Here is a 26,263-nt window from a genome sequence, read left to right as displayed (position 1 = left end):
GCCGCGGACTGCCAGACAGCAGGACTAGTCTGGCGCTAGGTCCATCGGTGACGCGAGCCGCGAGCCGGGCGCCACTATTGAAAGTATATATGTCGTACGGGATGATTAGAGATTGGAGCAACAATGGAGTCGAAGAGAGCCCTGCGGCAGTGGTAGAGTAGGGACGGGTGCGGTCCGGCGCTTAGAGCCGTCACTTCGTCTGTGACTGCCCTTCCCGCCTCGTATCTCTATATTTGACCTTTGTTTGCCGGAGGAGGGGGCCAGTCGCAGTAGCACGAAGGGGGTGTACAGTTTGACAGTGTACTACCACCAAGTTGCTGCCAAACGTACATGGTTCCTTGTCATCGGGTATCCTGCCAGAGGGGGCATCGTCTGGTAGCCGGCAGTGTCATTGGGTTGCGGCTCTTGATAGACGTCTGACGATCTCCCTACACCTCTCTACTCTAGCTTTGGTGAGTTAGGCTATCATTGCTGCCCATTCGTCGATCAGGCTTGCATCTGCCCCTGATTGATGATCCAACCAAATGCTCTAGAGAGAACTTTGGTGCCTCGGGTTTGCAATCCACTGGCTGTCACTGGTCCGAGCCGGCCCAATTACAAATCGGCCCGGTGTAGACATTCCGGACCTCAACATGGCATATGGTCGGAGGAAATTAGCCGGTCAGGGTTGCAACATCTAGTACGGAAGCTTCGTACGATTTCCCACTTCCATCTGCCGAGCGCTGCAGTCCTGCTCTGGGATGTCAGAACCAAATAAATTCGCTTCTTGGGTGCTGTCCCGCTCTTTCTCTCGCTGTCTTGTGCTGCGCCGTCAAGCTTTCTCGGCCGGGGCTTGGCCCGGCTCGGCGTGCAGTTTCCGTTACCGATAACGACGTCTCTCCAAAATGTCGAAATCGGAAAGCATCACGTGCGATGTGACACAAAGTTTGTTCAGCTTCCCCAATGAAAACAAAAAAAAAGAATGTAGATCTTCAAGTAGTGCAAGCGTCGTCCGTCAAACAGAGGTCTTGAGTGGTAGCAAAGTCAGGCATTCGTTGTGATTTCAGTGTGACGCAGACTGACAGCCCAGAGACACTCACAAGCGCCTACAGTCAATAGAACTGGGAAGAGCACGGACTGGACGCAGCACCGAGATCAGACGGCGCCCGTATTCGTGCCAGGCTCGCTCCTCCATAACAGGCGCAAAGAACTCCCCTCCAGGCTTCTGTCATTAGAGCCGCCCGCGCCTGGAAGCGAGGTAAAGGCACAAGCGGTCCGGGCCATCGAGCGGGCGATCTATGCTGCTGCATAATGCAAGACTACGTGGGTGGTGCCAGCAGTCTAAGCCTCCGAGCGTGAGTCGGAGATGAAAGCACGCCCGTGCTCGTGTCTCCAATGTCGGCTTTCTACGCCAATTCTCCCGAATCCTTGGATATGGAGGTCAGGCGGCTGTTGCGGGGAAAGACGGCCGTCCGGCAAGGTGATCAAAAGTGGTGGCCGAGCGGCCCAGGGATCTCTTCAAGCTTGATTCCGCCTCATCTTGCCGGAGCAAGACGCACGTACGAACAGGATAACCTTTTGATCGTCGTCCAGAGAATTAGGAGACGGGAAGGAAGAATGTTTGCTGGTCTGCGCGGAGTTGACAAAGAGCTCCTCCGTCCCGACCAAATACCCAGACAGGTGAGCGCCACGCGTACACATCCTCTAAGAAGTTTGGATGATGTTTCAGTCTCCCTCGCGGTCAGACACGGCGGTAACCCAAACAACGGGTGCAAGGCGGGGGAATGAAGAGAAGCAAATCGTGGGAGCAAACCGATACGGAGCTGCCGGTAAACCCGGGCCCCCGGACGGCCATGTCTCTTCCCCTCCCGGACCGTTCAATCCTCAAGATGAGTGGAGCAGGGCACCGTGACCGTCCACAAAGTCTCCGGGTCATCCGGGTGGGCTAGGCCATTGAGTGTCTGGGCGACCCTGACTTAGCATGCTTGCTAAGTCACTAACAAGTTGGAGGCTTGCCAAATGAGTTCCCCAATAAGCTTCAGTGCTCCGAAGTTTAAACTTAATTGAGCTCATAAGAACCTAGCAACAGCCAATGAGACAAGTCATTTGCGACAGTGGTGCAACGTTATGATTGGTGTGATTTCCCGAAAGCGTCCATGGCCAAGGGGGCCGGTTGATGGAAGGGGGAAACAAAATAAAGATGGTGGCGCTCATACTGAATGTGATAGTTTGAATCGGGGAAGTGGTATGCCACCACGGTCGCAGTGCCATGTATCCGTAGCGCAACAAGCTTTCAGCTTTTCCCCTCTCGGGGTCCTCTTTGTTCCTTTGCCTCACTCTTTACTCTTCTGCTCTCCTCGCTACAACTTCATCCGTGCTGTCGCAAACATCGTCTCTTCGTCGATGCTTCCTCATTGACGCGCTCAGACTACGCACGACACGTCTTCCCGTCTTCGAAACACAGTCGCCATGAGATCTTCCGCTGTAGTCGTCGCGCTTGCCGGCTTTGCCGCCGCGCAGCAGAACGCGCTACCCACGTGCGCTGTACGTTCCCCCTGGTCCTACTGATTTCTCTCGTTTGCTAGAGTGCCAAAGATGCTCATAGTCGCCTGTGATTCGTGTGCTAACGGCCGGATTGCGAATGAATAGCAAGGCTGCGTGAATCAATACACTACTGGCAGTGGCATTGCCGGCTGCAGTCAGATCGACGTCAAATGCATCTGTTCCAACTCTGGCTTCCTCGACGGCATCGCATGCTGTCTCGCCGGTGCCTGTCCTCAAGCCGACCAGGACACCGCCGTCAAGTACGCAAAAGACATCTGCACCGGAGCAGGCGTCACCGTCCCCGATCAAGTCGTCTGTAAGAGCGCCAACTCGACATCATCAGCCACTGCCTCGCAAACGACCGCCTCTGCGACCGGAGCTACGGCGTCCGCCTCTGCTACCAGCACACCGAATGCTGCGCCTACAATGGGTCCGGTTGCGTTTCTTGGAGGTCTCATTGCCGCCTTGGTCGCATTGTGAACTTGGATTGGAGCCGGGTTGGCGGTTGTAGGATAGTGGTTGGGAAGTCCGTACGAAACGGTGGACGGGCTCGGCTGCGCATGCTGCTCTCTCTCTGGTAGCTTCTGGAACGGACTCGAATGATACGGTGTTGTAATTTTCGCGTCAGCTGAATAGTTGTAAACATTTTATTTCAACTTCACAAATATCAACCTCGCGTTGAACATGTGTCAGGGTGAGATGACGGCGAGAAACATGCGTCGCCATCACAGTAGAGCAGAAGTCACGGGACGATGACGTTGGGATGACGGACCGTCATTCGTTATATCAGATGCTGGTTGTCTGACATCTGAGTGGCTCAATCGAGCCGAAACATCTTCCGGCCGCGCATGTGGCTAAAGGGAGCTCATTAGCATCAAGTGTTGAGAGTCGAGACCCCTAGACCCTGTACTGGACGACAAATATCTGCCGAACGGCCAGCGAGGATGACGTGAGGAACGTCTGTGAGCCTCAAACCGTCCGTTCACCGAGCTTGTTCTGTGCACTCGTTCTCAAGCTGCATGATTTGCTCCAAGATTATTTTGGGTTCTCGATGAACCTTCTTCCAGGGATCTCGAATGTGTCCAAAACACCCTCGGGCCCCTCAAGTAAAATAGTCATAGAGGGGAAGCAAGCGGTGAGCGTGTTTTGGTATGATCGCCTCCAACCCAACTTGACTACGGAGTACAAGGTTGCTTCAAGACGACATCAGGTGACTAGGCTCAAGGGTTGAACACATTATGATTCGCTACCAACTTCGCGATTGAGCAGATGCACAGAGTTACTGCCGGTGGTGACTCAGGACTAGGCTTACAATTAAGTTGCTGCCGGCCGTCACAGATGAGCGGACAAGTCCCCATTTGAAGGTGTCTCCGAATGTTGAAAGTTCTGCCAGAAACGCGGCAACAGAGAAAGCTTGAGAAAATAGCCGCGTCTTTCAGCATGATGCTCTTAGTGACCGGGAGACCCCGTCGACGGAGATGAGGCAGTCTTCTTTGCCGTCTCCGCCGTTCATGAGATGGGATGTTGCGATGGAACGGTAGCAGCCATTACGGTGAAAGTAGATCGGGCTGTCTCCAGTTTTTCCGCGCCGTGTACAAATATATCAATACGAAGGTCGTTGGGAGGGGAAACGTGCTTCTTCCGTGACCATGTCCGGACGTCGTCCCGACTGAGCGATACCTTATCTAGACCAAGATATACTATCTTATCTTATCCAGTGCGAGTTGCAGATCCATGGCAGAGAGGCTCTTGGTACAGGGTCGTCGGGAGACAAGTCCAATCAGTGCTGACAGCAACAAGACGAGGCCGAGATTGTTTTCCGGCATGGGGGCCGGGTGGGGATATTCTTCGGTCCGTCGTTGCCACAAACACTGTCGTGCATACGTCTCCGCTACGTGAAGGGTGCCTTCGGACCCCGGGCCTTGACAATGGTAACCTCGCGGTGATGGGATTTCGAATTTTCCAGGATGTTGTCGGCCGCCGACGATAAATGGCAGGCATGAGCAGAGGCTACACCGTCAAAGACTCGGCCCGCGGAGCTTGCATCCCCACAGAGGCACCGACAAAGCAAGGAAGCCTTCCACCCAGCCGAAGAGCAGGCGATGCTCGACAGACATGAGCCGCGGTGACACGCAACCACTGCCGTCTGCAATTTGTGGGTCTAGTTCATCGACCTTGTGAGCCGGTTGGAGCTACGCGCGTTGGTGTGAAAACGTCAAAAATCGCCAGATATCTCAATCTGGTATAGGGAGATGCCATGGGGGGGCGTGAGGCCAGAAGTCAAAGTACGTGCGGTCTGGTGTGAGATTGGTAGCATGCCCAAGGTGAATGGTACTACCTGGACTTTGGTGTCGTGCCGTGGTACGTTATCAATTTCACAACAGTGCGTCGATAACCCACTTCTGCCTCTCATCTGCAACTTTGTTACCGACATCGACTCGAGCCTTCGTATTCCGGATATCCAGGCTATGCCTATGTATGTAGAGACTCTGCGGAATGGAGACGCACCCCTCCTCTCTCGCTTCTCCTCCATAAGGCGAGCATGGCTTCGAGGTCGAGCGGTCTCTGCAAGACTCTCCACTTGCTGTCAGGCTTTTTTTGGGTTAACCCCGGCGCAAGCATCCCTCATAATACCCCTTCTAGTCGATAGTTGCGAGCATGGGACAAGGAGACTTTGCCCGTCGGGTACCTGTCAGAAAGGACTTGGAACCACCATGATTCGCCCAAATTCCGATTGATGCGATCATCCAGCTTTGGCAGCCGCCGTGCAGGGAGCTGACAAGGGCAAGGGACAGGGAGATCGGATGAGGAATTTGGGGTTGTGGTGTGGGGAGTAGGCCGGATGGCGCTTTGATCATTTCGAAGTCTGGTGTGAAACCTGAGGGTGGGTATGTCGACGAACGCTTTGACGGTGACTCCTGGCTCTCCGGCAGGGGAGAGCAGCAGCTCAAGAGCTGCAACGAAACATGAGTGTGAAGAAGGTCAATGGTTGCCAAGGAAGCCAGAGTGCAACGAGCGACGCCCGCACTCAACGGGGAAGATCGAGGCGATGGCGAGGTGCAAGTATTACTGGTTTTCTTTCAGGTGCTGGATATCATGGTGCGCGTTCTTGGAAAGAAGATGGAGGGGCTTGCGTAGTTACTGTTTGCAGGGCGCCCCCCCATTGGTGGGTGCAAGATCGTCGAACGTATTCCGTCGTCCCCGAGGACCCATCTATGTATCTTGGGTTGGTGGCTCTTCTCGAGTGGGAATTGTGGCTGTTAACCGGAAGCAAGCTCGATGAAGAACATGTCCATTGACTGGGAAAACAACGGCTTCGCCGCTTCGCCGTACGTTCCGATTGCTAGTGTACTGTCAAGCTCCTGACCCGTCAGCCTTCCCTGCTTCACGTTACGTTGGGCAACAGACAAGGATCCATGGCCTCGAAAGACTGACCTTCGGGTAGCCCTGAATTTCGGTAGGACGCCTTGTATAAAACGCTGTTGCACATCAGGCACGGGATCTGCTGGCCTGCCCCAAGGTCGAGCTCGGAGCTGGGCAGGACGGGCGTTCAGTGTTTCTGCGAGAAACCAGTCGGAAGGTCGGAACTTTTCTGCTTCCCTGCTGCGTCATTGTTTGTCTTGGAGGCCTTCGATGCTTCTCTATTAGCTATCCGTACGGATACTCTCCATCTCTCCTGTGTATCCGTACCGGTCCAAACCACGCCCCCTGTCCAGCCGAGTGTAAATCGATCACATAATGCGTAGAAAGCGGTTGCCGGTTTGGCCCGCTTCGCAATTGCTAGTGGGATAACAATGTATTGTTCCACCAAAGTCGGCATATTCCAAGACCATCGCTGTCATGGGGTGAGACATGCTCGAGCTCGTGGGCTAGTAGCCACAGCGTCCTAGGAGGTACGGATGCTCTGTACATTACGAGGCGTGGCTACCTGAGGAGAAGAAAAGATGCAGGGTCATCATCTGTCAAATCCCATACGCCCCTCCCTTGGACGATGATTCTGCACGCCTGGATCTGGAACCAGACTTTTTAGGATTTTGGCAGGCCAGCCCGAAGCTCGGCAATCCGTATGCGGCTGGCGTCCGTCTCTCTGGTACGACGTGACCTGTTGCAATTGTCCCCACGCAAGCCAGCAACCGTCCCATGAAGCTGGTGTTGTCTGTGTGCGGTCGGATAGGCACTAAAAAAATGGACGAGGGCCTTGCATTTGCGTGGATGCCACAATAGCAAGCAATGCCCCGGGTCAATCATTGAGTTGATGGCGCGTCCTGCCGCTTTGTGCCCTTCTCCATCGTCGCTTTGTGCCCCTCTTGGGAATGTCTAGTGATTTCCGTTCTTCTACCCGTACGGAGTACACCTGCTCATCTCCGATCTGTCCCAGATGAGATCGGCTTGCATCATGAACAGCATACCCTGGCAGAAGTTGTTCACTGACGTTGACCGCATCAAATTGAAGGGAACATACATTGTCCTCCCAGACACCATCCAGAATAGGGAGGTTGAGTCGAGATGTCAAAAGAACTTCGGAGCTCTACCAGTGCGGTCCATGAGGTTATTGGATGCGGATTCGAATTTCAACCCTCGACAAAGGTTCTCTCGTTTTGTGTCGTCATAGCGTTACTGGCGTCAGGGGCGTTGAGGACGATTGGACTCGTTCAGTTGGTACGGTGCACGCCAACTCTTCCGTAGGCGACCGGAGTGACATTTCCAAAAGAACGCCTGAGGGGCAGGCTTCCGTGGAGTGGGGGTCTAGCAAGCCACTGATCACTGATCCGATCATCCACGAGCACAGTCCCAATGTCTCAGACATGTTGTAACTTGTATCCCTAAGGATTGTCAGGTATGCTCATCTGTCAAGCTCTCAAGCGATATCAGAGTCAGACAGTCAGCCCAGGTGGGTGGCTGAAGGATGTTGAGTTCTTTCGACCTTGACGCCTTGTCGTGGCGCCCAGTAGTAGGAACCGCGGCTCCGCCCTCCGGCTTCCGTTGACAACGCACTCCACTTTCCGCGAGACCTTTAATCTGCATCTGCGTTCTATTCATACGGAGTAGAGGACTAACGTCGGCATGTTGGCTGACCTGCCAGATTATTTGTCTGAGGTCCAGTGCCCATGTATTCGTGTCCCGAGCCGCATGGTGTGCATGTTGACGAGGTGGACCTCACAGGGCAAGCCGGGGTCAGCTTCCGAGTACCGTTCCATCAGACACCGCTGTAAATAGACGTTTGGTGATGCGATTGTCAACACAGCAGTGGCCTTAACAGACAGAGATATAGTGCAGGCAAGGGCGTCAAATGAGTTGATGTGGGCCACTGGAATACTGGGTGCGCCAGAAACCATGGCATGGGTCGATCTTGGTTCAGTGGTTGCAAAGTGTCGATAGTACAATCCAATAATTGGCATGTTATTGCATTGGGGATTGCGGCCGAGGGCCAGATATTGGCATGAGCTTTCGAGCATCTCTGTCACAGACGGACGGTCCCTGCGGGGTGTCACATCGTAGACACGGCGACTGAGACGACAAAGACTGCCCGCTTTCGACTCTACTGATCGTTTTGCCAGCTCGTACTTTCTGTTCAGGACGCTCCAAAGGGGATAGCCGGTGTCACGATCTTGCTTTCGTCCACATTTGGCATCGGATCCCCATTGCGGTCTCCATGGCATTTGGTATCGGGCTGTTGACCTGGCACATGAAGCCTGCATGGTGTTGCACTCAACCATGTCCGGACCTGGCTCCGGTGTGCTGTACAAAGGGAACGTCCGATGGACAGGTAGGGTGTCTTGATGCTAGTAGCACCAGCTATAACGCCGTGGCAATGACTATCCTTTCACAGCGGCTCCAGTATTATCGATACCAGTGCGAGAATGGCTGCGTTGGGTGTTTGACCTTCTTGGCCAACATCGTCTGGGGACTAATAAACATTACGGAATGCCGACAGGTACGTCGTCCCAGGGAATTCTACCTTGCAACTTGGTTGTAGAAGACCGCTGGATTTCTCGAAGGGCCCGCGCCAAAGGTGCATGTTGGGCTGGTGTTACCAGAGAGGCCTTGTTAGAGCAGAGCTACTGATGAGATCGAGTCGCCCATGCTCTGGCTGGTTTCCGTCTTCAAGGCATCTCAGCTATGGCACAGCCAATGCAAACAGCCCCGGCGAGCAGGGCCAGGTCGTAACAGAGCAAAGCAGAAGTGTGAAAGATTGAGCGACGTTATGGGGCCCGAGGTCCAATCTCCTGCAATGGATGCAGTGTAACCGTGTATGCCCGGGATCGCACTGGGCGAATGGTGGTCAGTAGCAGTCTGAGCCTCCGGAAAAGCCACCTCTGGGAGAAAGCGACGTCGATTGGAGGCAGCAAGTAGCCACCTATCTGTCAATACTATCTGGTGGTACGGGTGGCGTGTCCGTGACAGGGAAGATTGAATGCCACCCTCTTAGTACCAAAAGGAAAGCAGATGTGTGTGACGATGGAATGCGAGGTGCCGTAACAGGTTGACTTGGTTCGTAGACAAGAACCAGAACAAGGCCAATGACAAAAAGTGTGAGTGGGTGCTGGCAGGTGGGCTGGTGGTGCTTTGACCGCGAAACGACGAAAAGAGCCGACGTGGATTCGGGCCTGCTGCGACTGACTCTATCCGTGAAGGTGACGGGACGGAAGAGGGTAAACAACGAGTAAGCCAGCACCAAAGTCGTCAGTCAGAAGAGGGCCGGCGACGGGGGACGGGAGACGGGGTCCGGGGGCGTCGGTATACCGTCTTGGTGTGGGCGTCTCTCAATCGAGATGTTGATGTGTGGAGAGGCCGGGCGTTGCGCGGAACATGTTGGGCATAAAGAAGAGAAGTGAGTCTGTATGCCAGGGGCACGGCTACAGTCTTTCCCCCTAAATTATTCATACATCGGTGAAGCAAAGCGTGAATTGGCTGATATTTCTTTCTCACGGCAATCGGAGCCTGATACGATTCGAGCGCTTTCAGCCCAGTGATATGCTAGTTCGCTCGGCGTGATAATAAGGTGGAGGAGGGAAGGGAAAGCGATCTAAGGACAAGACAAACTCTGATGAGGGGGTTCTGGAAACCAGGGGGGAAGAAGAAAGAGGTGGTGTGTATGAGCGTGTTTGCTGTGGCCTCTTGTGCTTCGGATTGAGGTTGAGTAGAGTATCGAGTGTTGAGTCGAGCGTCATGTCGTGTCGGCACATGGGTTCATCATTCATGGGGAGCAACACTGCAACAGGCACGGGGCCAATCTAAAGGGAAGGTGCCCTGCATGGGTCTGCTCCTTCTGGATGGACCATTACCTTGACCAGGGCCCTGTATCACGAAGTACGTACTCCGTACCTAGCTTACACCTTACACCTTGGCCTTGACCTTGGCTTGACTGGGTGATTGGGTACGAACTACGAGGGCCAAGTACCAGAGGAAGAGCAGTGGGCGCTGTCTTACCTCATCTGTGTGCCATCTATGTGTGCAATGCTTTCCGCGTGGTCCTTTACCGAGGGCAGTCGCGCCTTCTCATGCGCCTGCACCTCGGACTGGGTTCAGATCGCAGGCTGGGGGACACAACGCAGCAACTGCCCATGGCTGAGAGATTTCTTGGTGCGAATTCATGCCTTGGTTGAGCATCAAGCCCAAACGGAGCCAACAGCAATGATGGCCATTGCAGCATTGTAACATCGAAAAAAGAAGGTAAGGGCGGGGCAATATGTTTCCGTTTCTTTGCTTTTCAACTTCATGTTTTCTCCCCATGGACCTCATTGACTCGACGTATGAACCCCTCAAGAGCTCTTCATCCCCGGGGGGCAGCAGCCAAGAAATGCACCCATGTCTGGAGGGTTGCATGAGGGAGAAACGTCGGGACTCAAGCATAGAGCTCGTAGCACTGCACTGCCATTGTACCATTACCATACAGGTCAACAATGGAACTTACAAGCACGTCCCCAACAGCTGTGGCAGCTGGAAGTCACCGCTTCAGTCTCACAGATGATATTTCGGTGTGAAATACCTGGCCATACCTTGTACTTGATGGCTGACCCTGGCGCGAGAGCCTGTCACATATAGGAATACACCTACAGATACATCCCCTTCCTTACCTTACCTACCTTACTAGGCAGATCACACATTAAGAGCTTATAGCTTGCCATCACTGATCAGTACCAAGATTTTCTGCATATAATGTCTGGGGCGTCCAGTGAGAGACATGCGGGCACGGGGCTGAAGAAGGGAAAAGAGCAAGGGGGTGGAGAAGAAGAAAGCGGATGAAGATGGAGATGAAGAAGAAGAAGATGATGATGATGATGGGTGATCCTCCTGAAGGTCCAAGGCCTACAGGTACTCTCCAAACACAAGGCGAGAAAGGAAAACTGCCTGCATAGTTTGGGACGGGAAAAGGAAAGCATGGTGAGGAGGTACCTTTTGCGCCCACCTTCTTGCCTCGTTCCTCCCATGCCAACAATAAGTAATTTGTCGGCAATCAGGTAAGGTACCTTACCTACGGTACCTACCTTACCTTACCTTAGTGTCTGAGTGCCTTCTGATGATGATGATAATTCAGTCACCTATAATCTCCAGAGAAAGCACCTGAGCTAAGGAAGTACCTCAAGGAATCTAAGGTCGGCATGGAAGACAGGCACGATCCGGAATGCCTTCCCTTCCTTCACCGGGCTTACCTTCCCGTCTTCTCGACGAGCCTGCTGCCCGGTCTGCACCTTCCCGGTGTTCCTCCCCCCAACTGCACCTGCCCACCTGCCTCCCGCACCCGCACCCAAGGTAAGGTAAGGTCGCACCTGCACATTGCACATCCCGTCGACTCCACACCCACCTCCAGCTCCTTCCTATCGACATCCGTTCTGCAGTTTCTGCAGTGTGCAGCTACCTCGCGCTACTGCTGCAGAGCACGGCCTTGCCACTGACAATTTTCTCTCCTTTTTCTGCATCTTCATCATCGTCTTCCCTCCCAAATCGTGCCAATTTACGGATACCTTCCTTACCTTACCTTCTCAAGGTAGGGATGCATACGGAGCACACTTTCATCAATCCTTGAGATTGAGAGGCTCAGAGCAGCTGGCCCATGCCCGCGTCTGCCCAGTCACGCCACTGCCCACATCCATTCATATCGAATCTTGCTTCCTAGTATACGGAGTACTGCATTTCAATTCGTCTGTCCGCTGCATATCCTACCAACAGGGGCCTGACGCTGCACGCCCGCCATCTCTTCATCCCTCCTTCATATCATGAGCTGATCCAGGCTTCAGATTCTTGTCTCCTCTTGACTCTGGCCCTGTCTCCGGTCTCTTCCCGAATCGCTTCACTCAGCCGACTACCACCACCATCCCACCCATTCTCCAAGGTGTACGGATAGACTCAGGTCGTCTGTCACTCACCTCTCTCGGCACGGCTTCTTTTTCGTCTTCGCTTCGCTTCAGCATGCTGGTCTCGGCCGTGCTAGGCCTGACATAACACCCCCAAGACGTTGCACTTCGGATCAACTCAAAAGACGTTTCGCTCCAAAACGGGCATGCCCGAGACGCTTTACCGTTCCTTTGCCGATATGTTGACGATACCCTGGGTCCCATCTTCAGCTCTAGACATCGGAAGCCGACTGCCACCCTATGCTCCCACCTTGGGCCACTGCTGCCGCCGCCATTCGGCGCCGGCCATGGCAATAGCGGCGCCCATCATGTCGTCTAGGTATCGTCTACTATAGTAGAGTTTGGACACCGCTTCCATAAGCCACAAAGGAAGGGTGTTACTATAGACGTACCAGCCAACTCTGTGTCGTACGCCGACTTCGCCGACGTTGTTCTCTAATCTCGTCTCGCCTACTCTCTGCCGCAACTGCACAACCCGCTAATATCGACCATCTCAACATTTGCGTGCCTTGAAGCAAATCATCCACACCCCTTGTACGGTACTTCGACTGGCTGGACTCGACATCAGATCCTCAGCAACTCTCTGCTATTGATCTTGCAACAACCACGCCTGCACCCGCGCCATCAATGTCACGCCCTACTTTCTTGCGTCCCTCCACGTTCCCCAACGGCCCCCCACGGCAATTACCCTTTCGCCTTCAGGCCAATTCGTCCATGCTTTCGGGACCGAATTTGTCACGATTCTTCAGTGATGCTGAAAGACACCTACGGGCAGCCAAATGCCGCGTCTCAATATCTCTCCAAATACATTGCATACATACGTCGGTCATCACATTCGCTACTCATCGCCGAGCCAACGTCACTTATAGCCTGTCCTTGTTCAGTAGGTATTCTCTTTTCTGTCACTTGCCTTTTGCGCCGAAAAGCAAATTGGGGCTGGCCTTCGGAGTAGTGGTGAGTGGATGGATGACTCTGAGCCGCAGAGGTGTTCCGAGGTGGAGGCGGAGACACAGCTCACCCTTCGCTCGCTAACCCAGCCCTCGGTGCCTGTGTCTCGGTCTGTTGGGACAAAGACATCCCGCCCTGACACCTCCCGCGAAGAGAGACCAGCTTGGTCAGGTCGGTGCGTTTTACAGGGATTCATGCAATGGGACTACAGACAATACGTGCTTCCAGTACTACAGAGGACCTTGGCCGTCGAGCGACGGCTTCTCCGTCTTTTGGAGCCAAGTGCTTGTGGTGGTCTTTGTGCTGCTACGCATTGTATCCTCCATTTGTTCCGTATGCACTACCGACAACAGAGCATGGCTGATTTGGGTCGCTTAACAACCCGACGTCTGTTCTCGTGGCTCGCGAAGCCCAACCATGTTACAGCAGACGTCGGCAGTGGTCATCTCCCACGTCTTCTAGCCTCTCCGCGGGCGGGGTTGATACCAAAGGCAATCCACGGACAATTGACGCCCGCCAGCCTGCACATCCCATCTGAAGGATATTTCCCACGCCCTTGTTGTCAGCGCAGGACATATCGATGATCCCATCCACTGGTCAAGAGTAGCAACAGGCGGTGGATGCACACCCATATTCCAACGACCGCAACAGTGAATATCACTTGCCAGTTACACCAAGACGAACCTCCGAGCCACAATGCCATAATGTCAGCTCTCACCATTCCCGGCATGCCGTACGAATCAATCAATAAAACCAAGGCTGACCCAGATCTGTTCCAGTCCCTTTGCCCTTCTGGGTGGGCTTCAGAACCTCGATTGTGTCGCTCTTGGTACTTGGAGCCCACCCGTCTCTGCACAGTCCCATCCAGTTCTCCCCACTCTCGTCAGAGGGCGTGGCGATAGCAGATTTACCTTGCAGATGCCACGAGGTGTGCAGTTATGACCAGGGGTCCAGATACCTCCCTCTCATGTATCCCTCTCTCGTCCCCATGCCCCCGTCCACTGTCAAAGCCCTCCATCGCCTGATGGGGGAATTTCCCACCTGTACCCACTGTCACAGACCTGGACCTTGCGAGGCGGAGAGACCTCAACCCTGGACCTCGTCGTCCGTCCGTCCTAACGACCGTTTTTTTGTTTTTTTCTCTCGATGCAAGCGCTTCCGTCATGGCTCAGACATGGACAGGGTAGCTCAAATCCGTTCACAGTTTGTGTAAAACCAAAGCTTTGCGCCTTGCTTCTCCTTTCTCGCAAGGTACCTACCCTACCGCACGCCCTGGCCCTGTGCTCTCGTCTCACTCATATATATCCCATCGGGCCTCGACCAACCACACGTACACACCTTTTTGACAACCAGCCTTCGGTGCCCGAATACAAAACCAGTCTTGACCTCCTATGCTCTCTCAACCTCACTGTATACTCTTCGTTACATGCCCGGCCTGTCATCTCTTCTTCTCTCCTCCGTCTGTTCAACTTCGGACTTCGTCACGACTACATACTAGTATAGCCTGACGCACACATTTTACTCCCGCCATAAGCTATGCTTAGACAGTGACCGCGCACTTCACACTTGGCCACCGACTTCAAAACTATCTACAACTCTGTCTGTAGCATATCAACGGACATAAATTCCAACAATAAACGTAGGTGAAGCTTCCTCAGGGCCAATAATCTAGAGTACTGACGTTCGGAACAGCTTTTCGCCTGGTTGCCCATCATGTGCGACTTTACTAAGAACTACTACATTTACACCTCATGTATCGACCCGGGTGCACACTTCTTCAGAACTTCAGTCGATGGCAACCGGAGTCGTGCCTGTGGCAGTGGTCCACACGAACGATATATCGTAGTCCCAGGCCACTGCCCCTTGTGCAGTGGTTAAAGTGTGACTCCTCGACGAGACGTTTCTGTCAACTTACCTCACTTGGGAGGCCCACAATTTGAATCTACAGCAGAAAACTCGAGTCTGCTGCTTCTCACTCTCACCGGATATCAACCGACGCACCCTCCCTGATGTCACTCTCACCACTTTGGCCTGCTGTGTGCCACGCGGATGTCATAAAACTGGAAAGCTCTACGATCTGGCACCGAAATACGCCTACTTATCTTCTACGCCTAATTCGATTCGGGACATGGAGAGGTACAGGAAGTACAACCAGTCAGCTGCTTTGCCCAATGGGGCGGATCCGAAGCACAGCCAGTGGGCTATCGACGTATTTTGGGGTTTCGAGATGGAGCGACACCAACACATGCCAGGACCGGTGCAGTGGGGTTGTGGAGGGAAGCTGGACTGAGAGTGATGTCGGCACATGCCAGTCTCTCGCAAAACACGGCGACACCCTGAGTCGACTCCAGAGTGGGGAGACTGGAAGGGAGGCTCCATGAGGAGACAGGGGAAAAGCAAAAGCAGAATCACAGCAAGCGAGCACAGCACAGCACAGCATTTGTAGCCCATTCTCCTTGGTCTATTTCTTTGGTTTCCTACATTTCTTTTCCTCTTTGCTTTCTCTTTTTTCGTCTCCTTTGTTTTCTATATTTCATTGGGAGGTCAACATATCGGCATATTCAGCACAGTAGACTGTGTATCCTCGGTTGCGGTCTGATCTGATCTGTGGCGTTTTCGTATTTTTTCTTTCCCCCCTTCTCTGGGCATTGGGAACTGGCGCACAAACATTGGGAAGAAGTATTTGGGAGAAACAAAGTGGACGGACGGGGCAGAGAAGATCTAAGTTGATGGTAGAGAATACTGTCTGTACACACACAATGCTGCTACATGAAGCATGGAATGAAGAGAAAACCAATGGTACCACAGTTTGTGGTGACCAAGCATGTGTCACAACCTGATCCCGTCCCAGCCGAATGTTTCTCTTTCTGTCGTGCGATGCCGTCAACTATTGAAGTGTCAACCTGATAGCCATGCGCCTCTTCCTGCACCACGGCATAGCTGATCACCACGTATCTGGTCATCATTCCATTGCGCACAGAACTAAAATTCCCACCCTCCTTGGCCGATACAGAGTGAAGCTGACTTATTTGACAGCGCTATTGCGTATTATACACACACTCACACGGGCCGCTACCGGTGTAGGATGCGTTCGTTGGCTGGAGCATGGAGGGGGTTCGTCATGAGATCCTGCAAGCTACTCCATACTTGCTGAGCTGAAATGCCAAATACTTACAGTCGTTGTTCCCTCATCGCATCGCCCGGTGCGGACCGGGCGCCGGGCTGCGGCGGGTTCGAGGGTAAAAGAAGCGACGCAGGCATCCGCGCGCGCGCGCGCCCACCGCACAAAAAAAAAGCTAAGGGTGTATAACAGAGCCGCGATATACCCTCTCCACAAACAATGGTTTCTTCTTTTCTTTTCTGCTTCATGCGAGCCGCTGTTGCCCTGCCTGGTCCCCATGTTTCTGGCCTGTTTTGAGCACCCCTCGCTTCCCACTTTTACATTTTGTTGGCTCTATAACCCCTCATCTGTTGTCTCTCGTGGATCTTCGTGGGCGGCACGAGTGCCAATAGATGCCATGTTTTGCAGGCTGACTGGGTTGCAGAAGCTATGGATCATCTCTGGCCCCAGCTCAACCTCTCCCATGCTCCCATGAAGCAAGTGATGATTCGCAGAGTTCTCTGAACACGTAGATATAGCTCGGCGATCGTGTCCATAGCTCCCGCGGACGATAAGGCGACAGACAGAGTGGTGTCAGCATCCATGTACGTGTCGTTGATGGCTTGCAGCCCCCCGGGTGGAGACGGCTACCGCGCCCTCCTTGACTGGGTGTCTATGTCCCATAATATCTGTAATTCCTCATGCAGTCAGACGCTTTGATACACACAAAAGGAGGATTACTCGCTAAGCTTCGTGTCGTACGGGTGCTCCCTCAACTGCTACATGGCCCCCGCCCTCCACTCCGGTCTGCTCTTGTGATAGTGTCGGAGCCTTATTCACGTTATCCGTGGTAAGATCGCAATGGTCTCAGCACCATGCCTTGAGGCAATGCGAGACTGTGTGCATACAGGAAGCTCGATCAGCTGGCGATGTGGCCATTCCGGTGTGGAGATACTGCATACGGTCGTGTCGAGGAGGCGTTTTAAGGCATAAGGTTCTGTGCTTGAATACTATGCGAAGTGAGCAACTCAGCGTAACTTCGCTGACCAGTAAGAAACTTCTCAAACCCATCTTGAGCTCGCTCCCTCGCCACGAGCACTCTTCGCCAGCTATACGCGCCACACTTCATACTTCGAGGAGGACCGAGTCTTTGGTATCCCGTCATTCTCATGGCAAGTCCGGACCCTTCGCGGGCGCCATTTTGCAGATCAACCACGCAGGTGACTCAGCCTGTCATCCAGTTTGACTGTAAGATTGTGTTTGTTCCGCCGTGGGGCTTCCAGGTTTGGTCAATTCTTAGGAAGTCGCTGAAATCCTAAACGGCGGTAAAGCTCCTTCAAAGTCGATCAGTTCCGCAAAGAGATACAATACGATACGCCGCACTGAGTCGTACGAGAAAGTCTCTGTTAGTGCTAGATGTCGATCAAGTACACCGACTCGTGCCTCAAGTCTAATAAGCATGCATCGTGACGTCGGCTTCGAGATTCAACGGACGGGGGTTCAATTGTGGAAGGCAGCGGGTCGGACTGGGTCTAAGTTTGACAGAGAGACCTGGGGAGGCACGCTATGCGAGCCCTCACGAGCAGTATTTGCGCCGAATGTGGCATCTGGAGCTCCATGCCAATCTCTTGTTCAAGCCCCGACCCTGCTCATGACCCTCCAGGTACGAGTTTGAATACATAGAACGACACATTGTCCAAGTCGGTTATTCAAACAATGTTACATCTGGTGGGCTATGTTCAGTGTGTTCTGGGCCGGTCCGTGGTCTCGGGACCGAAAGGGCGGCCGCTAGCATTTGTGATGTGAAGCAAAGTCCCAAAACGGCGCCGTCTCCGGGTCCGCAAGCGACGTCGCATTGCCGATACGGTATAGTGGTCTGATGCTGCTGCCCTACGCAACTGTCCATGGGCGTCCCTGGGCTTGCATTTGATCGACCCGGCTCTCCGGACCCGTTGCTGGCAACCACCCCGGCGACACGTTGCGAAGGTTCCCGTTTACCCCGAGGCCAATGGCCGACAGAGGGTGCCGATTCCATGTCGGGGTTGCTGGTCGTTTAACCCAGTGGGATATCGTATGTTGCTGTCGCACCAGCCGAGTTGAGCGGATCAAGAAGTTCAGCAAACACCCCGTCCTTGTCCCCCGAAACCTTCCTCTGCCATCTGGCCATTTCTGCCGTTTTGCCTTTGGAAGAACCCTTGTTGTCCGCTTTGGCCCTTCTGGCGGGGGAAAAACCTAGAAAGTGATTTGAGGGCCATTGTCCCCCCATTTATCTCAATTTGCCGTGGAGACTCGGTGCCGGGGTAAACTGCCGGCCTTATCCTAGATGTCTCCGCCGCCTTGTCATCCCCTCGTCCTGGCACTGAGCCGATCACGACGGTTCGCACCTGTCAAAACGGTGTAGTGGAGGCTGCGGTAGGACACTTGCTCGTATGATGCTAGCGAGTCAGCCGAATGATGTCAGGTCGGGATGTTTGCGCCGGATGGTTGCGATTTCTTCTTCCAGAATTAGTAGCCGGGATCGTGGTGAAGGTCGGCCGATGGCACCATGCCGACAACCTCCCCCGCAACCTTTCGGCAACGGCCCAAGGGGCAAAGAACCATCAGGAACTCAGGAAGCCAATAAGCCGACCTCCTCGGGCTTCTAGGTCGGCCGGCGCACGTTCGGTTTCGCAACGTGCGCTCCAAGGACCGGCCGCCCACCATCCAGGCCCCAGGATGTGCTAGGAGCCGCTGCTCCGGGCTTCGGACCTTAATTAGACGGGGTCAGAGCCTAGAGGGAGCTGCTGTGTCGAGGATCAAAGAAGACGGTTGTATTTTTCTTCAGTGGTGAATGGTCAGCAAGCCCCTTACCCAGAACCAGGGTGCCGGGTGCCACATCGGACCCAGAGTAAATGTCAGAGTTAGTGAACCTCCGCTTTGCTACACTGGCGGCCGACATTGGTGACAGACATGCAACATGACAAGTCTGCTGTCAAATCTCAGGTTCTCGACCGCCGATCGATGGAGCGGAGCGGCACTAGTGGAAGCGGGAGATTGCATCGCTTTGACATAGGGTCGGGGCTCAGTTATCGGGATCCAGAAAACAGCCTAAAAACTGCTGTGAATATTCCCAAAGAGCTCTAGATTCAGCTGGTGAAGGCCTACGCCCAGCCGGAGATGTCCTTGATCGTCCAAGTCGAGACGAAAAGAGGTGTTCAGAATAATCGAGTCGAGGTCCAAATTTCCGAGACGAGATGTTCAGGAGAAATGGGCAGCCGGTAGAGGGTCCACGCCGCTAGGACTGTATCCATGTAAATAGTACGACCGTTAGACTAACCAAGATCGAACCCTGGAAGCACCTAGTTAGCGGGTGTTTTGCAGCGATGGGAATATCCGGCTTTGAGACGGACATGTTGGTGGACCATTGGCCTCGACTGATCCTGAATTAAGGTAAGATATCGGCAGTTGGGTGTGACGAACCGGCAGGGACACTGTTGATGCGAGACTTGCGCGCAATACAATTTCTCTAGATATGTAAGTGGAGGAAGGTATTCCCGATTTTGCGTAGCACCTACCCATCTGTGCAAGTATTCATACTGAAGGCACGTTTGAAGAAGGGACAACAAGTATCCCACGTATACGTACTGGGTACTTCTTAAGGAAGGCCTCGATGGAGAGTATCTTGGATACCTACTTGAATACTGAGCATTCCTGCCAATAGACGAGTAGCACTTGGAACCCCTGCCAGGATTACGCATCTGCAAGTGTCCAACAATGTCAGTCCCCCGCGTACTTGGTATCCTGTGAGCTGCTGGTCAGTCACCAGGTTTATTCTCTCAATCATTGGGCAAGTGACAGCTGCCGTTATGGCGAACATGAAGTCATACAAGACCACGCCGGATGACACACGCTTGCATGAGAACTCTCACCTGCTGTTCTTCTTCTCTTTACTCGTCTTTGATTTCTCGGCCACAGATCTTTCATGTTTGTATTCGTGATAACGAATCTCTACCTGCCGTCCGACCCCGAGGACCCCCACGACAGACACCATGTGGCCTTCCGTGTGTACCTCATGGGAAGGTAGCACACACAGCAAGATCGCGGCGATAAGCTCGCCTTCCATCGCTGGAGGAATTCAGTGGCTGCTTCCTCTGCGGTCGAAGCTGCCATTTGCCTGGATTTCCTATCCGAAGATATGGCTACCTTCACATTCACCATCGGTCTGGAAGCCAAAATTGCTAAAACAACGTCAAGTAAACATCCCAAATGAAGACGTTAGACGAGAAAAGCCAGACATCATCGCCAAACGTAAAGAAGCCCTGGCGTACAGCCGCACGACTCCAGCTTCGACCACATCAGCAATAGAGACCCCATCTCACCACCTGTGCAAGGCAGACGGACTACGGCGGTGAGCACTCACAAGTACTTACATGTCGTCATGTTTCTCCAAAACAATACAAGCAATGGAAGCGGACTAGACCAACCTCCTACCTTAGAGGAGGTTCGTATAGAGAGCGTTGTTATACTTGTTGTATCAATATTGTCGCTTTGTGGTGCCGGCTTCATGATGGCCAGCCATTGGGTCAACCCCCACTCCGAATCACTTAGCAATGTCTAGAAAGCTGACAAGCACTTCAGATCTTCCCAAATCTGCGATCCTTCCGTCATCGCCTTATCATCGGACTTGCGATCAGTGACTTTCTCATGGCTTTCAACTTCATCTGCTCGACAACGATGAATCTTAGCGGCAGACTTATCGATAATCCAGAACAAACCGACTTTTGTAAGCTCAACGGCTTCATGGCTCAGGTATTCGTCATTCAAACCGACTATTGGGTCCTCAACATCGCCATTTGCACGTTCTTCATCCTGACTGACCAAAGAAAGCGAGCCAGCTGGGTGCAGAACCACGAAGTCGTCATTTGGGGACTTCCGTGGTTCTTCTCGGTCTTATGGGCTTCTGTGGGCCTCGGTTTGAATGGCTACCACAGCATCGGGGCTTGTGAGTATTCGTGACCAAGTCAAAGCACTTTCGTGTCATTGACCTTGGCGGGCAGGGTGCTGGTTCAAGTCAGACAAGACGAGGCTGCTCGCCAACTTCGTTCCTCGATGTGAGTCACACACGATATAAACAATGTTAGATCTACGACTAACATGCCCTTAGGGATAATCATAACCATCATGTTTGTGCTATACGCATACCTCGCCCTTGCTCTTTTCAGAGCTCAGAACAGGTTAAGTTCGATGCAGGAGTCTCCCGGGCATCTGGAGTCCGGTTACTCGACACAAGATGGGAGCAGGGCCGCAAGCACTCACGAAGGACTGGAAGGCCAATCTATGATTTCCATCAGAAGGCTCAAAAGGGCAAGAAGAGACGATTCTCAGGGCAGCGAAGAGGTAATGACTGACCGTGCTCCAGATTGCTCGCCTGTTGCTTTTGTATCCGCTTGCGTATGCCATCGTCTGGACTATCCCAACTGCCATCCGGATATACCAAGCAAGTACGAATACGCCAGCACCTTTCCCATTGCAAAACGTCGATCAGGCTTGCATCGTGATCCAGGGGCTTGTCGACGCCGTAATCTACGGTATGAACGAGACTTCAGTAGCAAGCTAGCGCACTTGCTGCTCACGTCGAGGTTTCCCTACCGTCCAAGGGATAGAAACTCGAGACGCGGACATTGCATCACCAGATATTACCAGGGAGCGATCTGCTCGATCTAACGATAGGAGAATGCGTGGAACCACACTATCTAGCTCCGATCCGACTGAAGCCGACAGAGATGACAACCCAAGCTTGGTTGAGTTGAGAGACTTAAGGGCGTAGGCTGCCCCATTGGGGTGGGAGGGGTCTTCTTCGAAGAACTTAGGTAGCTCGGATGAGGGCAGCGGACAACCAACAACACCTCTCGCATTTGCGAGTCCCTAGAATATCTGTAGATATAACATAGTCACTTGGAACGGTGACCATGGTGATGAAGCCGCGTGCTCAGAGGAGGTTCTGGCGCTCTTAAACACTGTGACATGGGACGAGTTCCTTGGGTCGCACCCTCTACGCAGAGCATACTCATCACAGGGCAAGGAATATGGGTAGTCTCTTGAGTAAAAGGGTGGTATCAACATCTTATTACTAAGGTAGCTCATGTCCGCTTGGGACTACTATTCACGATACATTCATCGTGTCTCATTATCGATCACAAATCCATCGTGAACACTTGGTCGCACACAATCGTTTCTTACATTACGTGCTTAGTGCTTGGCACCGCCTGTCTGCTCCGCAGTAGAAGCGGCAGGGACATCCTTTGCGATCTTGGACTTCTTGACCAGACGCAGGCCACCGATGAGCATGACGAGGCCGAGGATGCCCAGGATCACGACCAGCGTCACCAGCGCGCCGATGACGCCCGCCACGGGAGTCGAGACGCCTCCCTTGCTACCGCTTGAGCCGGTTCCGTTGGCGTCGGTGCTGCCATCCAGACCCAGGGCCGTGGCGCAGGTGCCGGTGGAGTTGCCGCAGGCTGTGCACCAGGTCTTAGTATCCTCGATAGCGAACTGGCGCATCTGGGTGACGAAAGTGTTCCAGGGAAGCACGGTCTCGGACTGTCCAAAGAGCGGGTAGACGGTGAGGTTGTTGATGCCGGCGGAGCCGTTTGCGAAGCGGAAGCGGACAGCGACGTCGTCGGCGGCGGGGCTGGCGGAGGTGGCGTTGGTGACGAGCTCAAAGACCATGGAGGAAGCGTAGTCGACGACGCTCTGGAAGTCGGCCGAGACCTTTTGCAGCTGGGCGAGGCCGAAGAAGGACGAGAAGCTGGCGTAGGCGCCGAACTGGATATTGGCCTTGACGGAGGAGGACTTTGCTGCGTCCTTGAGCGTTGCGTTGAGGGCCTGGAGGACCTGGCCGGCCAGCACCTTGCCGGCGACGGCGCGGATGGGGTCGCTCTCGTTGTAGGCGAGGTTCCACTCGTGGATGTTGGCGTAGTCGGTCAGCGAGCGGATGGTGGCGTTGGTGAGGAGGGAGTCGGAGGGGATGCTGTCGTTGTGGATCCTGGCGACGTTGATGAGGTCGAAGATGGAGTAGGCGTTCTCAAAGGTGGCGGCCTTTGCGCCGAACGTGCCGTTGATGACGGGCAGCAGGCTCTGGTAGAAGTCGCGGGACTCGGCGTCGACGGCGGCGTACTCGGGCGAGGAGAAGTAGTTGTTGGAGCTGACGACGGCTTTGCCGCAGCCGCTGCCGCCCTGGAGCCACTCGCTGCTCTCGGCGTTTGTGCTGGTGGAGGCCGTGGCGACGGCGTTGACGGGGATGTACTGGTATCCGCCGAGGGGCGCCTCGACGCTGGAGCCGTTGGCGAGGGCCTCGACGGTGCCGGAGGGCGGGTAGAAGCCCTGGAGGAAGGCGTTGGCCGAGGACTGCAGGACGACGTCGGTGGGGGAGGTGACGGAGAGCTGCTCCGGGAGGACGTCGTCGGTGCTCATGTTGCGGATCTGGTGGGTGGCGTTTTCGCGGACGTAGAGCCGGCCGTATTCCAGGCCGGAGGTGTAGACCTCGTAGGCGCCGAGGTCGGTGAAGCGGACGGGAGGCGTCTTCTTGGCTGTGCGGTCGCCGTGGCGGTGGAAGACGTAGATGCCGAGGACGGTCTCTGCGGCCGCGGGCATGATGGGCAGGCCCATTGCCAGGAGGTGCTTAAGTCCCATGTTGGTGATGTGTTGTTGGACTCTGTGAGAGTGTCAGCTCTGCTGTTGATATCGATGTCCACTGGCTACAAGAGTTGATGTATGCACGAAAACACTAAGTAGAGCCCTCCACTTACTCGATATTAACCAATTGAACTACCAGCAACTTGCTGCACACAAGTCGAGTACCCACCGAAGTGTGAAAACGGCCGGTGAGATAAGCTTAAAGCCGGGTTGCAATTCCTGTAAATAAGAAAAAGCAATAAAATTAACGGCCCGTCAGCAGTTCAGATAAACCTCACGAGATTTGAAGAGACTAAGACGATCGGGAGTCTCCTCGAGTCCCCTCGCGCAGCCGGGTACCGCCGGCCCTTTTATGTCACAGCCGACAGTCGGACTTTTCGACGCTTCAAGAAGTTAGAGTCGCCTTCAAAGAAATCCTGCAGCCCACACATGGTTCAGCGACAAATGTTCCATGCCTCCTCCCCAATCCCTAGCATGGTTCGACCCGCTTCATTGCTCTGGGCCAGTCGATGGTTGGCGATAAAGGAGGGGTAACAAGAGAAGGGTTCAAATAAAAACGCACTAGACCCATGGATCAGCATCCACCGGGCCAGGTCCTATCACTCTGCAGTCAAAAAGTACGATTTCACTGCAACCGTGGGCGGCGCGAGCGGGTGAGTCTTGCTGCTTATCCGCATGGCGGGCGACGGCGGGAATGGATGGATGCCACCACCATGCCACTCACGTCTGCGTAGCAATTCGTGTGGCCAATTAGTCAAGGTGTTCCTGAAGGCTCCGCCAATGGTAAGCTATCACCTGCAGGTCGAGGGATGTGGATGCCGGCTTGGCTCGAAAAGCTTGAGTGCGCCGCACCCTGTCCGGTCTTTGGAAGACGCTAATTAGTTGGCTTGGTGACCGACCCGGTAAGAAAAAAGTGTGTTCGGGGGCAGCTTTGCAGCAGCAAGCATCTCCGCTCCCGTCCGCGGGGCGGCTCGGCCTGTCGGCGGCTGGGAGATATGAATCTAAGTAGCCTGAGTAGAATTGTGGTGCCGATAGCCGCTTTGCTCAAGGATCGGAGGTTCTGATTGATAAAACGTGAGGTAGGATTGTACAAAATGTCAAAAGATCCGGGACATTTCTGTAAACGACTATGATTCATTCAATACAGTGCCATTTCCTACGGTTCTTCAATATATCTAACAAGCTGAGCGGGTCAACAGCCACGCCCTTGCGATGTCAACTTACAATCTCTCTACCCCCGGTCGATGGAATTCCTTTGTCCGCGGACTTGCTGGAGGTGATCCTCCCTACCCCACCACGGCTGATTTCTCGATGTCGATTACAACTTGGACTCCGTCTTTCGGCCGCTCTTTACGTGCTTTGAGATTTCTCCCTTCAGAAGGAAATCCGGGTATTGCATGTCGTCGTCTGTTCCAACCGCTAGTGCACCCTGGCGTCTCCAAGCACCGCCGTCAACAGGGATTGCTTGACCATTGACGAAGCTGCCGGCATCGCTGAAGAGGTAGACGGTGGAATCGGCAATGTCCCGGATGACGCCCCACCGACCCTGCGGCACCACGGCGTTGGCCTTGGCCTGGTCCTGCTTGCTGCTGGACAGCCGTTGCATGCCCTCCGTATCCTTGATCGGCCCGGGGGCAATCACATTGCTTGTGACTCCGAACGGGCCATACTCCAACGTCACCGAGGCCATGAGAGCATCGACGGCCGCTTTGGCGGCTGAGACATGTGCTTGCAGCGGCATACCTGTCCAGTGGAATGTGGCAGAGACGAAGATGATGCGGCCTCCGGTCAGGCCGTTTTGGCTGGGCGTGGGATTCTTCTTTGCCGACTCTACCAGGTAGGGAATGGTAGCCTTCACAGTGTTGAAAGTGCCCAAGACATCAATATCGATGACCGCCTTGAATGCATTGGGGCTCATGCCGGACAAGGGTGCGATGAAGTTGCCAGCAGCTCCCGCACTGTTGGTAATAAGGTTGTCAGCAGTCTACCCCAGGATGAGACCCTTGTGAATCGGGCGCTTACATGACGAAGTCGATGCCGCCGAGCTCCTTGGCGCATCGATCTGCGGCGTCTTGCAGGCTTTGGGGCTAGATATAAATTGTTAGCCGCAACATATCTTGAAGGAATGCATGTGGATGAGCATATACATTTCTGACATCACAGCCGCCGATACCAATGACCTTTGCACCAGGCCTGGCTGTGGCTATGTCCTTTGCCATGGACTCTGTCTTTTCGACATTGCGGCCGATGATGCAAGCATTTGCTCCTAGGCGGACAAGAGCACGAGTTTGAGCACTGCAAATGCTTCCAGCGCCGCCGGTGACAAAGGCGACTCTGTTGTCTGCACAAGAGAATTAGTATTGACGGTGCTGGTAAGGTGGCAGCAGACAAAAGACTATGTGCGAAAGTCACTCACTAAAGATGCCATCCTTCCAGACCGGACTCAAATACTCGGACTCGGGAATAGGCATGTTTGCAGGGACCAGATGTGGGTGATGAGGGATGGGACAGAGACAATGAACAAGGTATCACAGGTGGTTTGAGATGATGACGTGTGGGACCCTGTTTCCACAAGATTAAGGCGATAGATGCTGATTGTTTGGGGACCCTGACGATGGATGTTTGGTGGATCCGTTGGCTGCACAAAGATATCGGAGGCTAC

The 26,263-nt window shown here is 53.9% G+C and overlaps 9 protein-coding genes across 9 annotated transcripts; 4 read left to right on the top strand and 5 right to left on the bottom strand.

Annotated features, from left to right (window-relative positions):
• Window positions 1-2,448: 2,448 nt before the first annotated feature.
• CABS01_12585 (uncharacterized protein) lies at window positions 2,449-3,003 on the top strand (the record flags this gene model as incomplete). Its single annotated transcript, XM_060545938.1, has 2 exons — window positions 2,449-2,523; window positions 2,629-3,003. 2 exons carry the CDS (start codon window positions 2,449-2,451, stop codon window positions 3,001-3,003), a joined length of 450 nt encoding a protein of 149 aa, XP_060396473.1.
• A 3,760-nt stretch (window positions 3,004-6,763) lies between these two features.
• Window positions 6,764-7,330, bottom strand: CABS01_12584 (uncharacterized protein; the record flags this gene model as incomplete). The annotated part of the gene is made up of 2 exons (XM_060545937.1): window positions 6,764-7,051; window positions 7,142-7,330. 2 exons carry the CDS (start codon window positions 7,328-7,330, stop codon window positions 6,764-6,766), a joined length of 477 nt encoding a protein of 158 aa, XP_060396472.1.
• A 277-nt stretch (window positions 7,331-7,607) lies between these two features.
• Window positions 7,608-8,240, bottom strand: CABS01_12583 (uncharacterized protein; the record flags this gene model as incomplete). The annotated part of the gene is made up of 1 exon (XM_060545936.1): window positions 7,608-8,240. The coding sequence occupies one exon, from the start codon at window positions 8,238-8,240 to the stop codon at window positions 7,608-7,610; it is 633 nt and encodes a 210-aa protein (XP_060396471.1).
• A 2,526-nt stretch (window positions 8,241-10,766) lies between these two features.
• CABS01_12582 (uncharacterized protein) lies at window positions 10,767-11,869 on the top strand (the record flags this gene model as incomplete). The annotated part of the gene is made up of 3 exons (XM_060545935.1): window positions 10,767-10,839; window positions 11,080-11,282; window positions 11,642-11,869. 3 exons carry the CDS (start codon window positions 10,767-10,769, stop codon window positions 11,867-11,869), a joined length of 504 nt encoding a protein of 167 aa, XP_060396470.1.
• Window positions 11,870-14,540: 2,671 nt separating this feature from the next.
• Window positions 14,541-14,705, top strand: CABS01_12581 (uncharacterized protein; the record flags this gene model as incomplete). The annotated part of the gene is made up of 1 exon (XM_060545934.1): window positions 14,541-14,705. The coding sequence occupies one exon, from the start codon at window positions 14,541-14,543 to the stop codon at window positions 14,703-14,705; it is 165 nt and encodes a 54-aa protein (XP_060396469.1).
• A 216-nt stretch (window positions 14,706-14,921) lies between these two features.
• On the bottom strand, window positions 14,922-15,278 carry CABS01_12580 (uncharacterized protein; the record flags this gene model as incomplete). The annotated part of the gene is made up of 1 exon (XM_060545933.1): window positions 14,922-15,278. The coding sequence occupies one exon, from the start codon at window positions 15,276-15,278 to the stop codon at window positions 14,922-14,924; it is 357 nt and encodes a 118-aa protein (XP_060396468.1).
• Window positions 15,279-20,640: 5,362 nt separating this feature from the next.
• CABS01_12579 (uncharacterized protein) lies at window positions 20,641-22,000 on the top strand (the record flags this gene model as incomplete). Its single annotated transcript, XM_060545932.1, has 4 exons — window positions 20,641-20,908; window positions 20,964-21,017; window positions 21,071-21,303; window positions 21,836-22,000. The coding sequence occupies 4 exons, from the start codon at window positions 20,641-20,643 to the stop codon at window positions 21,998-22,000; spliced, it is 720 nt and encodes a 239-aa protein (XP_060396467.1).
• A 155-nt stretch (window positions 22,001-22,155) lies between these two features.
• On the bottom strand, window positions 22,156-23,598 carry CABS01_12578 (histidine acid phosphatase; the record flags this gene model as incomplete). The annotated part of the gene is made up of 1 exon (XM_060545931.1): window positions 22,156-23,598. The coding sequence occupies one exon, from the start codon at window positions 23,596-23,598 to the stop codon at window positions 22,156-22,158; it is 1,443 nt and encodes a 480-aa protein (XP_060396466.1).
• A 1,321-nt stretch (window positions 23,599-24,919) lies between these two features.
• Window positions 24,920-26,072, bottom strand: CABS01_12577 (short chain dehydrogenase; the record flags this gene model as incomplete). Its single annotated transcript, XM_060545930.1, has 4 exons — window positions 24,920-25,559; window positions 25,624-25,688; window positions 25,749-25,942; window positions 26,018-26,072. The coding sequence occupies 4 exons, from the start codon at window positions 26,070-26,072 to the stop codon at window positions 24,920-24,922; spliced, it is 954 nt and encodes a 317-aa protein (XP_060396465.1).
• Window positions 26,073-26,263: the final 191 nt, after the last annotated feature.

This window comes from Colletotrichum abscissum, assembly GCF_030869225.1.
Source record: "Colletotrichum abscissum strain IMI 504890 chromosome Unknown Scaffold_38.1, whole genome shotgun sequence".
NCBI lineage: Eukaryota > Fungi > Ascomycota > Sordariomycetes > Glomerellales > Glomerellaceae > Colletotrichum > Colletotrichum abscissum.
Note: the sequence above shows the minus strand (reverse complement) of the source record. Positions and strands in the feature narration are given on the sequence as shown.